The sequence below is a fragment of the Calidris pugnax genome, unplaced genomic scaffold (assembly GCF_001431845.1).
Source record: "Calidris pugnax isolate Ruff unplaced genomic scaffold, ASM143184v1 scaffold5, whole genome shotgun sequence".
Lineage (NCBI taxonomy): Eukaryota > Metazoa > Chordata > Aves > Charadriiformes > Scolopacidae > Calidris > Calidris pugnax.
Genome location: NW_015090814.1, coordinates 1,222,570 through 1,237,074, shown reverse-complemented (window position 1 = coordinate 1,237,074; position 14,505 = coordinate 1,222,570). Strand labels below are relative to the sequence as shown.

The window sequence follows — 14,505 nt, the reverse complement described above, 5'->3', positions numbered from 1 at the left end:
AGGCTTGATTTTGCAGGTAGGAACTTCAAGAAGAAAAACGTGACAAGATCCATCCGAATATCACTACAAAATAAGACCGCCTGGGAGTTTAATTACATTCCACCTCTTTCATTCACAGCCCAATATTGCACCTCGAGGCCCTGATGCAGCATCTTGTCCCTTACCAGAGGAAGGGAAGGCCACGCCACTGCTCAAACTCTTACACAGTCACTCTGTACCATACCACATTTTAACATTGAGACCTCTCTATGCTACCCCCAACCTCTAATAAATCCTGAGCACAACCCCTGCACAGAAACCACCGACTCTACCAAATTTGAAGTCCACATGTCTACACCAAGAGAATTTGCAGGTCATTTTTAAGCATCTCCAAAAGAGGCAAAAGCAAATGAAAACACAGTAAATCAGCACACCATCATGGCATGAAAATTCTGAATCAGTATGTCTAAAATTATTCTAGCTCCAAATAATCCTCTTCTCCTGCGACCAGGGGTACACGCTCATCTCAAGATCATCAAGGGAAACAAAAAACATATCTTCTGTTTCTACTTTCTGACCACATTGTTTTTTCTTAGACATCAGACCTGCAACATTGTTTTCATTTATAGAAGTGAAACTGTAGATAAACATCAAGTTCAAGGAAATTGTGAAATAAATGGGCCTTGAAACATCATCAAAAGCATACAGGAAATGCACGAGTTTCTCAGTAGACACTAGATACCCTGCGTTACTTTGAACCTCTTTTAGATGTAAATACACTAACTTTAAAAAGTTGTTTGGTACAACTATCATTTAGCTACATTAAAAATGTTGGTCAACTACCTGTTTTTCTTGACTTGTACAAGGACTGGGGATATATCTGGGGGGTAAGGGGAGGAGGGAGTCTCTACATTTCACCCTTAATGGATGTCTTCTCACTTCCCTTCTTCCTGTTAAGATATTTTTAAGAAATATCAAATCAAGCACAAAGTCAGCAATGTCCTGGAGTGGAAAGGAGTTACACTGCTTAACGCTGCAGCCTGATTATGAGCCAGTTATTAAACAAAGAGAAGCAACATTAGTTATCAGAAAGATAGTTTTAACTATATCAGCATTCCTATTACAAGATAGGTAGTACATTTTAAATGCTTATTTACCTGCCGTTGAAAGGCTTGCTGAAAAGTAAAAAATCCAAATGCAAATTTGATACAGACCAATATATTGAGTCATCTATCTTCTCCCATGGATAGAAATTAATTATTTTTCTGAACTACTTAACTAAGAAAACTATCTAAACATTCTACAGTTACGTGAAACCATGATCTTTTTTCCAATATATGCTCCAAAAGTAGAATAGTGTGCTATAAAGTGCCAAAAGAAGTCCTAGGACAACAGGTTAACAAGGCACCATCTGAGGGTGAGGAAGTAGTAGTCTTCCAACAACTGCATTTTTAATCAGAGCCACATTAAATTTTGATCCATATATTTACTGAAGATCAGGCAGATAGCTACTAATACAGATTTTTTTTTTCTTTTCAATATCTTTTATTTTCCTAATGTAATTACATGCTCTTAAATGACGTATTTCAAGAATTCTCTTCCATGTTTTAGATCTTATTGCTACTGTTTTCTGTTCAAAGACAATCAACAGTGTTTTTAAATGACTGGCACACAAATATGCACTTTTACACCATTAAGCAGCAGTTCAAACTACGGACTAATGCAACTTCAGATTATTTCAGTGTACTACTGACAGAATTCATGCAAAACATTGCTGGTTTCCTTGCTGCTTTGGTGAAAGATCACAGCACTTGTGTGTTTAAAATAGGACACTGAAACCTGAGCCTTAAGAAAAACGTGAATGATTATTGCAGAAATTTGTTTCCAACCCCTGTTGAAGATACCTCACCCAGACCGGGTCACATCAAACAGTGGTAGACACTTGAGTTCTAATATTTAAGCTTAAAGAGACTATATACAGTCATTTGCAAGTAACCTTTATCAAATGGCAAAGTTACTGAAGTTTCATGTTAATCACAAGTCTATTCATTGCACTTTTATAAGTATACTGCCATATTTTAATAAAACATACTGCTAGGTCATATTGGAAATTAATTATTGATCCCCCTGAGTTGTTAAGATTAAACTTTTACAACCAATTATTTTACAATAAGTTAACTGGAATGATGAATAGTTATAAAGTAAATTAAAACCATAAATCACACGCTGTTTACTACATTTAGATCCCTGGCTGTATGAAAGTTTGTTACCACCTATGCACCAACAAAACATTAGCTTTAAGGAACACGTAAGTGACTACTGCTGCTTGATGAATTTAATATTTTATCATCAGCAATAAGCACATTTTTTGTGATAGAAACACTGGAAACAAAGTGATTGCCAGAGTTACCACAGAAAGTGGGTGAGCTTAATTTACACAGTTCTACTGGCAGTAGAAAGCGCAGTAATTTAAATATAGCTCCATAAAAGCCTAGCTGGCACTAGGTAATAAAGGATTACTCAATTAACCATAAACCAGAGCTTACAATACTAATTGTTGCATCTCCAAACCATTCTTGAATCATGAGAGAGTTAACAAGTGCATGTTTACAATTTCAAGACAGGCTGTTTGAGCACTGTATGATAAAAGAGAAACCTAGAGATTTAAAATCATCACTCAATGGTAACAGAATGATAAAGATGAACCCTCAGTGGCCATCATTAGTTTAATTTGGACTGCTTGTATTTTTAAGTACACATTCATTTACTTAGGGCACATCTCAAACCCACCTATAAAGAGAAAACCTCATAACTGGATATGCAGTTCTATTTTTTTATAGTTTGTCACAAAATCAATTTGTAGGATGCTGTAGAAGAATCAATGCCTACTATGCAAGTATCTTGACAAGTATCTTGACATCTCCCATAGTACTGAGAAAAGTAACTTAACAGAGAAATGCAGAGCTCAGTACTTCAGCCATAGATACTGAGTGTCTCCCTGAAGATATTAAAGTAAATAGCAGTGTTACATTATTACACAAATATGCATAACCACAGTCATCAAGTTACAGACCTATTAAATGCTGAATTTAGTACTTTGAATTTTAAGTTTAGCATACACAGAAACACTACCAATAATCCACGTTCTCCCTCTCCACTACATTACACGCCTTTCATCTACTACAGAGAGAACAAAACCACAAATAAAACACATTCTCTTCCTGAGTTGCCTTGGCATGTCTGAATTGTGACCCCTTTTATATGTTTTTGACAAAAGCAGATACTTCTGAAGCAAACCAGTTATTTATGAAGTGTCTTAAAATATCAAAAAATAAGGAAATACTGAAACACGGAGGCTACAGAGAAACGTAGTAACAGTTCTCCCCAAACATTACCAAAATCACCGTGAAGTTGTACTACAGCCTGAAAAAGTCAAAGGTTTCCCCTCACATTGAATATTAGTGAAGAATGGAGTCCATCCTCCCATCACCAACATGGCATGGGAGTAACAATACTGATCTAGGGCATATTGTATTTTCTTTTTAGAAAAAAAAAAAATCGAAAGGCACTACACGCCCAACTGGGATATTCATCTTGCCTCCAAACAATAAAAAACTTCCAACGTAACAATTTATTGCAGAGCTGCACAATAAAACTACTAAATTGATTTTGGCCATGCGGCGACACCGGTCTGTAGGAGACACAACATTTGTGTTGAAGAATTAGGAACGTGCAAGAGGGGTGGAACCACTGCAGGACTAGAAACCCAAGGGAAGTCAGGAGGCTGTGAAGCACTCCAAATTCTTACGCAGCCAGAATTGTGGCAGCTTCAAGAAGTGAGCAAATTCAGGACTTCACAGCCCACAAGGCCTCTAATTAGCATAAACCCTAAACTTTTGGGTTTTTTTAATTCAGTAGGTGGTGTCACAGGATGAATGGAGAGTACTACCACCAACCTGCACTGCTGCAAACCCCCACTTCTGAACATTTGCACATCATCTGACTGGTACAATAGTTCCTGAAATGTTGTTAACCACAAGACAGAGCGTGTATTTACACTTACTAGCAAGCCTGGAAAGAAAATAAATATAGCAAGAGTAAATACTGTGGCCAAAGGTGAACACAAGTGTTACCAGTAGGGAGAGTACAAGCAAGAGAAAGTACTACAAACCCGCTGAAGTTAAACTTCTTTTTCCCCTGTCCAGTAGGGAGAGTACAAGCAAGAGAAAGTAGACAAGTACTACAAAACCACTGAAGTTAAACTTCTTTTTCCCTTGCCTGGTTTTCTGAAATACCTCCAAAACTGAGGGTTTCTCTACAGATTTATCATACATATACTGTTCTTCACAGAAACAAACTAAACGTTACTCTTTTTTGGAAATGCACTATCAGAAACTTCAAAAAAAATGATTCTGACACTGTACAAGCCACGACTGTATCACTTCTGTGTTTCACAATTGTACAAGAGAAACTGAATCAAGGGGAAAAAAGCGGTGTTTCACAGTAATCATGCTGTTAACATTTCAATTCAAATTCTGCTTTGAGGAAATGTTATGTTAAATAAAGGTAAGCTTCTCCTGTTATTTCAGGTCCTTTTTGTGACATCCAGAAACTGTAAAAATCGAAACTAGAAGTCTCCAGTTACGGATAATACACTCAATTCAGTTTATGTTTACTCTGAAGAGTAAAACACGTCAGAAGTTTGCTTATGCAGGTCTGTGTTACCACTGTGGTTAAACACATGCCCTTGTTAACAAAGCAAGTTACAAGAACTTAAATCTTTTCATTAAAAACTAGTTATATCAAGTACAGACACCTTGGGTAAAAAGCACCACTTCCTCATGCAACACACACACAGAGAAATCCCAGCTGTATGAAAAACAAGGCTTCCAAACCTAGAAAAAAACAGGAGAACTACTACAACGACATTGATTTCTTACCCTACGCATGGCTTCCTCCTCCTCTTGACGCTTCTCATAATGTGCAAAGTCATCAAAGATTGAGGTGGTATGCTTGAAAGTAGCAATTATTTTAAGCACTTGCTTGGCTTTTTCTAGGGGTACCTCTTGAGTGTCCCTCGAATTGGTAACCGGTTTGTTGTCGTTGTTTTCCAAGCGAATATGCCGCAGTTGGTTATTGGGAACGTCTTTGACAAAGATCCATTTGACATCAAACTTGCCCTTCCACTTATCCTGAGACCAGACACCAGCGTACGCATTGTAGTCCACAACAGACTTCATCTCAGCCACTCCACAAAAATGTCCACTGCCATTCACGCTGAAGAGTAAATAGAGCGGGCCTTTTCCGTTGAGGGACCGGTAAGCAGCATCCAAGCGCTTATTCCCATGTTCAGTACTACACCAGATAGAGTACTTAATGGAGCGATGAATATCGTCCTCAGAATAACTTTTGATTATAAACACACGTCCATTCTTCAGATTCCAATCGAAGTCTTTGGGATTGTAGTTGTTTATGGCCTTTAGTTTCTCCAGCACTGGGTGCACTTCCACCCCGGAAGGTGAGGAGCTGACAGAAACAACACCTAAACCAAAGTTCTCGCTGCCAGCTCCGTTGTTCTGGCTGAAGCCCACACCCCGATTACGAGGAGCCACCCAGCGGTTTTGCAGCTGTTGCTGCTGCAACTGGTGAGGCTGGGCCTGCTGCTGAGGTCCTTGTTGCTGCTGTGGTTGCTGTGGCTGAGGCTGCTGTTGAGGCAGTTGGCTTTGCACCAGTGGCGGCGGTTGAATTAATGGCTGAGGCTGCTGGATTATAGTCTGAGGAGGCAGTACTGGTTGGGCTGGGGGGGCTTTTACCACCGACCCTTTGTCATCCCAAGTTCCAATATTCATGTTGTGTTTTATAGGTGGCGGGGGTACAGCAGGGCCCCCGATGCCCACGTTACCTTTAGGCTTGAGTTTCGGTTGAGGTTTAGCAGGCTTCCTCGCAATGGCAGCCCACGAGGTCGGTTTAGGCGCCGAACTGCTAACCGGGGGCACGCTGTTGGCCGCGATGCTCGTCATACCTGTACTGCTCAGAGCTGAACCTACAGTTTTTGTCACAGCAGCCGTCATATCTCCACCAATTTTCAGTCCGGTCATGCCTTGCTCAATGCTGCTAATGCCAGGCACCTTGCTCAGAGTATCACTGCCAAATCCAGCCTGTCCATCTGCTATGGCTCTCCCAAGAGAACTAGGTGGATAGCCATAGCTGCTGCTGTAAGCAGAGCTTTGCGTTGATTGTCCCTGAGATCCACTTGTCCCCCATGTAGAGAAGTCTGCATTCCCAGGAAAAAAATTAAATCCGTGCTGCCCGAGAAAGGGAGGGGTGTTTCCTAATGCCCCAGGTTGACTAAACACACCATCGGGTATGTAATGGTGTTCACCATTACTCATCTGTCCATAAGTTGTCAAGTATGGCATTGGAGGGTCGCCTGCAGTTGACCATGCTGCTTCGCCTAAAGAGTATGGAAATCCAATGGATGGAGCATAATAACTAGGCATGTATGGGTCTGACATTGGTGGATAGCTGTTACTCTGCAAGAAAAATAAAACAAAAGTCAGTAATACAGACAATTATAGTCAGGGAAAAAAAAAAAAAAAAAAAAAAAAAAAAAAAAAAAAAAAAAAAAAACAGTCTGTAATACAGTCCAAAACATTTTTTTAAGGATTACAGGAACGCATTTGTAACTTCCACCAGTCCTCCCAATGTAAAATATGAACAAGGTATCTGTTAGATAGGGCCATTTTTTCCTCAAGAGACCTTTTCAAACAACTAAAGAAGCCCCATATTTTGTAATATATTAACTTCATTTTCAGTCACTGAGCTAGGCTTAACTGCCTCCATGTTAACAGTATCAAGAAAAAACAAATTACTTAAAAAAAAAAAAGTCTTAACAACTGTAGTTTCACAAATGCAGAAAAACAACTGCAACTATAATTTGAAGGTTTGGTATTCTTTGGTTTTTTTTGTCAAATTTGTCACTTTTAATTGGAGACACCTGCCAGAACATTATAGTGAAAAGGATGCCTGTTTGTTTCAGGAGGAACAACAATCAAACCATAACATTTCCACATTATTGAGAATGGGCATTAAGTACAATCCGTGCTCTAGCAGAACAAAGTCTGCTGCCTAAATTCAAATTCCACTCCCAAGGCTCCTGGGAAATCAAAGCATTTACTTCTTGAGAAGATAAAGCTCCAACAGATTTGAAGGACTACCCCTATATGACTTCTGATGTTGTTTTGGGGAAAACACTGCACATTATCATCCTCTAGATGATGCCTCATTAATGTTGTGTTATTGAAAAACAATGGGAAGGCAGGGAAAATTCTCAAAGACTTCATAATTTGCACTTTCTCCCTCTATCAAGACCACTACAACTTAACATAATGAATATTAACTTTTACGACAGAGACAATTCACAGATCTAAAAATAAGTCATTAACTTCCTGGCAGATGCTTCAATCTACTATTCCATCAAGACTGAGCTACTTCTACCACCTTCAAAGGAAATCATGTCCAAGCAGCTAATATTTTCTCAAAGAAACTCTTGTTTTGAACTGTACTGAATATATGATGATTTCATTGTAAATTTAAGGTGAGGGGGCTTTTTTTGGTATTTCTGGTTTGTTTCTCAGGTTTGTTTTTTTTTCCTCAGGTTTCTTGTAACTGCATCTTTCTGAAGTCAGAGAACAAGCACGAGTAGGAGACACCACAGCATGCTTCTTAACTGAATCATTTCCAGAATTATTAAGATGACTTTACCTGCTTAAGACATCCTATGATAAGACAAGATACAATATGAAATTATACTTCAGTGGATATTCAGGCAAGTAATAATGCTAAAAAACACCTTCCAAAAATTAACTAAGTCTGGAAAGCAGCTGAACTCCAACATTAACTTTAAGATAGTAAACAAAGTTCACTTACCTGATTTGTCTGACTACTTAGATATGGCTCAAAATCATCATCGTTTACTGCATCCTTTTGATGAATCGAACCGTTTTGTACTGAAACTAAAAGTAAATCTGTATTAGGTATAGTCTCTAGAAGATTTATGATGCTCTTTTAATCTACGTAAAACTTCTTAACCACCCATACATTGAAATACTTCTACTTACGCTTTGTTGAGACTGAACACATTATTAAGCACCACCTTGTTAAATTTAAAGATAATAGCTCATTCTATTGATGATCCGGCCCAGATCTCAGGAGAGGTCTGGAAGGATGGCAACCAGAGAGTACTACTCCTGACTATCCTTTCCTGAGCTTCACAGGCAGAAGAAAAACTATAGGCACACCTTATGTGCACAGGCAGTAAATCCAGCGTTTCCAGAAGTACCAGACCAAGTGCAAATGTACAGACCAACCAGATGAGACATATTCAATAGGTTCAGGGAAAGTTGCAACATCCAGCTTTCTCCTGCCAGGAGGAAAGGCAGTACCCACTAAGGCAACCATGAAGGGCACCCATATTTAGTTATTTAATTCTGTATTTCCTACATAACTTTTATACTGTACTGCCTTAGTGGCATCTCTGAAGGGACAAAGCAAGACAGAAACAAGAGCTAAAGTCCCCAAGGGTGATAACAATCCTTTCCTAACGTATACGCCACTATACACTGGAATCTCTTCCTACCTGCTCTTCTTGGCTTCCTATTACCTCTAATTTCATGTAAGGCATTAAACCTACCTGGGATTTTCCAGCTGCCCAAATTACCTGAAGTGTCTTTCTACCCTCCCTCAGGCCATTATTCAAACAAAGTCAAATTGCACAAATTTCTACTAAGCTCCACTGCTTCCCATGGTGCAAAGCAGAACTTAAACCAGCAATTATACAACTTGAAGACGAAGACCTCTCAAAAAACAAATTACTGCTTTTCCAAATGCTTTTTTTTTTTGTTATTTATCAAGTAGGTTCATTTAAAAAAAAAAAAGGTTTAGAGCAAAACCATGACAGCACAAGTTACAACAAAACAGCAGATTTTCTGACAGCTGGAGACACTGAGTTAGGAGCTGACTCCGTGGTTTCCTTCTTTTAGCAAAAGCTTCTGAGAAGTATATACAACCATGTAACTAAACCTTCAAATTTGTTAGAGTTATTGTTTGAGAGTAAGGTTTTCTCTGTTTCATTGGGGGTGGGGGTTGTGTTACTACCCAAAGTTCACATTGCAAACCAAGCACTGACTGGACCAAAGCATTTAAAGTCAAAGGTGGAAAAAAAAAGATAATTTAACGCCTCTAAAACAAACTGCCTTCAGGGAATGAAACTAGATGAAAAAAATTACAAAGGAATAATCACAAGGAATAACCAAAATTCTGGAAAAAATTATTAACTGCAGACTTCAGTAAGAAGATATAAGAATTCATAATTTAACACAGAAGAACAGAAGACTTTTTTCAAAGCAATTATCTGGGAAGGAAGAAAGCAACTCATGTTTTGAATGTCTTCTTGAAGTTTTAGAAGTCAGAACACTTGCCACATCAGTTATTACAAACTGGCACAGTGCATTTGTATACTACCTACAGCCAAATATAATCAGCAGTGGTGAGAAATGGGTTTTAAAACTTGATAGAACAGTATTTCTAATGAAATACCAAATTTAAATTAACATTAGGTGTTGAGTGGTTTGGGTTTTTTTTTTCCCATAAATAGTTTCAGTTAAGGTCATTAATCACTCTGAATTTACACACAATGGTAACATATTAATGAGCTGGAACACTATATTCCTTTTTATATTTTGCCCAGTCACACAGGGAATGAGCCTCAAAATCTTTTGTCCTTGCCACGTCCATTGCTTAGACTTAACCAAACAGTACAGAGAACACAATTCCCAAATACAATTCTCTTATAATGAGAAACATAGATGCAGCGTACAAGTTTCTTAAAAGCATGCAACCACAAATAAAGGAATAAACAGCTGCATGTCAAGACTAGAATCCTATCAAAATTAATCTCCTCATACTGACAGCTAATCTTCATAAAACGTGCATCTGCTGTGTTTATTGTTTCAGAGCTATCTAAAGGTCACTTAAGATAGAATTATTTTTGGTCTGCCATTACAACCAACATAGAATATTCCTGTAAATGCATTTTCTTTCTTATTCATTCTGTATTGAGACTTTAAGTCAGTGACACGAAACAGTTCTACATTGACATTTTTCCTAGTAAATATATACTTTTCCCAGTGAAATAGCATCACTAGTATTGTGTTTCTTTGGCTTTTCATTCTAACATTACAAAATGTGTTAATAATGAAGAATGTAGCCCACACACATTTAACAAGAGCAAACAGATTAAGATGCATGCCTCATTCCCAAAATCTCACATTAAGTGTTCCAACTAAACAGGGCAGTGATGAAGAATACTAATTGAAAGTAATCTTCAGTTACTAAAAATATCTGTATCAATCCAACTCTGAAAATACCATACACTTCCGCAAACACTGTGAAAACATACAATGTAATTAGATATTGGAAAGAAACAACTCATCAAATAAAGGAACTTAAAGCTCATTTCCTTTTAACTGCTACTATCCTTTGAATAACCACTTGCAAAACACACAAATGATGGCCAAAGGCATAATAATAAATTTTTCATTAGAAGCAGCCATTACACCTTGATTAGTGTGGAGAATAAATACTAAGAGAAACACACAACATTTCAGTCTTATTTTAAATCTAATGCTTACATTTAATCCTTCTACAAAACCAAAAATCATATACATATATATGTAAACATAAAGTCAGCACTTTCCTATCACAGGTGTGATACACCGGCACAACAAACAAAAGGTGTGGGGGGAAGAAGTTTCAGGAATGGCAGTTTCTCCCCCAGCACCACCCCCCTGTTAGACATCATTTGATTGATGTCAGTTCTGATGTTTTATGTCAACTGTACAGTAGCTGACAACTAGATCATGGAAGCTTTCAAAATAGGGTAATTTCCTCATTCAAGTCTCTGAAATACCAACATTAATGTCCCAAATAACAGGTGGATCCTACTGTTCCACACACTAGAACTTCAATACCACAAATTCTGGTCAAGGGAAATGGCAGAGTAGACCCATTTATCATCAACCAGAATAAAGCATCCAAAACATTTGACTAGACAATACAAATCAGCTACCTCCCAATATAATTTTGCAGGTCTAATACATTTTGTTTCGATATGAAAAATACTCTTATTTCCATTCATACACTCCTTATGCTACCCACTCACATTCTCTCACTGCTCTAACCTTTTTACCACCCTCTTTAATGCTATTACTCCTATGCACAGAACCAACTTCAGATCAGTCTTTTAACTCAGTATCACATCTTCCTTCGAAGCTCCTTTAAGCTGGGACCTATCATGATGCCTGAAAAAGATTCTGGTCTGCCAACATGTGGTCAGTAAGGACTGCTGATACTGACTTCATTTATCCTCTTGAAAAACTCTCTAACCCAAAGCCAACTACTTGTGTCACCATCTTCAATCTCCTAGCCCTTTAATCTAATTCTAAATCATAACTTAGTTTCATTAAATAGAAATTATACTAAATAATTTAAGAGAATGGAGGAGATTGTTTCACTATGGTTCTCAATTTGGTCATATTGTCACCAAAAGAATATATAGCAAGTATCCATCATTTAAAATGATGCACCCATAAAAATTCAGGTTCAGAAATGCAGAAATCCTTTCCTTACACAGCAAACTAAGAGATGTGTTTTGATCCAAACATTCTGCAGCATTTACAAGTTATAGCACACAAAAATACGCCAACATAAATAAGTTAAAGATGACTCGTGCGTTTTCACTATTAAACAAGCTGCAACACAACAAACAGAAACACTTAATACCTCCACTCCAATTCATATATATGGAGTATAGTTCAAAAATTGTTTGTATATTCTCTAATAGGTGCATCTCGATAAACTCCTTCAAACTGTGATATGGTAATTCAAAGAACGTGAAGCCACAAACTACTTGCTAAAATGAATCTGACTTTTCTTCTCGTTTAAGGGCAACATGGAAGGTATAAACACAAACTATTTCAAAACCACAATAAATAGTTAAAAGCTCCAGTTTGGGGAAAAAAAGGTGGAAGTATTAGAAAAAGAGAGAACAAGTATTCAAGAACGACCAAATTGAGAAGGTGTGAAGAGGTGAACCCAAGTTCATTTTTCTCTGAATGCAGAGAAATTAAAAAGAAGAGGCCAAATTTAGCAAGATTCAGGAACCATGTGCCACCTCGTAAGTGATATGTAATAAGCAGATAATCTGCACATAGGCAGAATAATAGAATAAGTACACTGCAGATAACATGAAATGACAGTTCACAGAGAACAATTAGATTAGTTCAGATAATGAACAGTGGGGGGCAGAGAGCTCAAAAAAAAAAAAAGTTTATCTTCATGAAGAAATAAGCATCTTTGCACAGGAAGGTAGCTGTGTCCATGCTGTTCTATAGCTCAGCTTGCTGAGTGCCTAATAATTAAATGGGCACAAATGTACTGATTAGGCAAAAAGAACTCCCAACTAGAATATTAAGTCTTTATATCAAAGATAACAAATTCCAGACCAGAAATAAATTGCAAGATATAATCTGAGATGCTGTTTACGACAGACTTGCCAAGAATTCTAGAGAGAATATTAAGTAGTTAGTTCCTTGTTTCTGTGAGAGAAGAAACCCCATTGAGCATGGCATTTAAAAACTAAGATGTTGACAGAAACATGAAAAAAAAAATAGAAAAGCAGAAGACCTACAAACAGGGAGAGAACGTTCTATACTGACGCTAAAACGAAGGGAAAAGCCCACAAAATTTCTGAGAATAAGGAAGGTGATGTATTCTGCTCACAGATATGAGTAACTGAGCAGTCACATGGCTGTTGCCTCCCAAGCTAAGGAAGCTGTTCAGAAAGATTCTTCCTGATGATTCTAGTACACTGATTCTATTCACTGCACAGAAAAGCCCAAGGTGTACTGTTAAAGAGACCACGCAAGCATATCACGAAGTCAGCTAAAAAGAAATAGCCATGTTATCATTCAGCTTCTGACATTAATCTTCATTTACAAAATAAAACATTTTAAATTGACGTACTGCTGTGCCACAGTAAAATTGCTGGGAAATAACATTTTGGCACGCAATTTCCTGTCATCCTGCTCTGAAATAAAAGCTATCCTACAGCAACATTCTCTGCCCACGACTGTCTGAAGACACATTAACCTCCGTAAATAGCAACATTAGAGATTTATACAGAAATAAAAAGAATCAACTTACCTTTATTTCCCTGTCCTTTAGGTCTCTGCATATAGGAAAGTGGGGGAAAAAAAGCAAAACAAGTTCAATTAGAATCCTCTAATGTTTACCTCAGGGTAATTCCATTTATTTGCCAAACCTGCTCTTTTGAACTCAAATATCAGTATAAAATATTAATAAAAAGCATGCTGTTACAATACTGTATTACATAAATTAATCATATAAAATATTAGTAAAACCCAAAGTTATTTTAAAATTGAAAGAATTTCACCAGAAAACATTGAAATAATCTAGTCTCTTACAGCATGTGAAACCTAAATGATGTTGAAAACCCAAACAACAAACGAATTTTGACTACCCCTCAAAAATATATAAGCAATAAACAAAGCATAGAGTAAAATAACAAAGAAAGTTAGTAGCTTAAGATTACTGCCAGTACTAGAACTTCGTTAGAACTTCATTATCATATGTCATCTTTTAGAACAACTGATGGGTATTTATCAGAGAATATCCTACAATCCCTTGATTTTTAAACACAAAGGAATATACAGTGATATTGTAAGCTCAACTACAACTTGTGCATTCCTCGTGTAGGCAATTACATTGAGAAAACGATACAGCCCGCATGAAGCTTTCACACAAGGAAATAATACCTTAGAGGAGGATTTTTATTTTTTTTTAGGATTAGTCATTACAAAACACTGTTAATCTGTCATGCACTAAGAATCACTGTAGCAGTACAAGTTACAGTACCCTTAATTCCTTTACAGCAAAATAAAATGTTGTAGAAAAACAAATGCTAGCCCATTAAAAGATAATTCATTCATCTTCTCACATAAGTATAACTAAGCATGAGTGGACCTCCAGGCTCCAATACTTTCTAACAATTTTTAGTCCTGAAAAACTCAGCATTTGAAAGTTTAGGAGGCAACCACCTCCATCTTGCTTTTACATGTAACTGTCTCAGAGTTATCCTCTGTTTAACACTGCTCCATCTACAGCTGGTTAGTCACCTCCCTCTCCCAAGACCAGAGAAAAAAAAATAAATCTCTGTAACCTTAAAAACCCCAACCACCTCATCTTTTGGGATGAATCTAATCCAGACACAAAGGCATGCAGAGATCTACAGGAGACATGGGAAGTATAAAAGTTGGGAAGGAGAACAGCCTTCGTGGAAGAGAGAGCAATGAAACGAGATCACTGAGCTAGAAATAAGTGCATAAAAGGAAACTGGAGAGCGTAGCAGAGACAAAAGAAACAAAACATTAAAGGCACAGAAAGAAA

General features: G+C 37.4%; 1 protein-coding gene across 1 annotated transcript in view; it reads right to left on the bottom strand.

Moving 5' to 3' along the window:
* The window catches only part of YTHDF3 (YTH N(6)-methyladenosine RNA binding protein 3), a 41,890-nt gene that overhangs the window by 26,173 nt on the left and 1,212 nt on the right, over positions 1-14,505 (bottom strand). The window contains exons 2-4 of the mRNA XM_014939641.1: positions 13,243-13,267; positions 7,909-7,994; positions 4,920-6,512 (exon numbers count right to left, since the gene is read on the bottom strand). Coding sequence (XP_014795127.1) covers positions 4,920-6,512; positions 7,909-7,994; positions 13,243-13,267 — 1,704 coding nt within the window. The remainder of the gene's footprint in view (positions 1-4,919; positions 6,513-7,908; positions 7,995-13,242; positions 13,268-14,505) is intronic.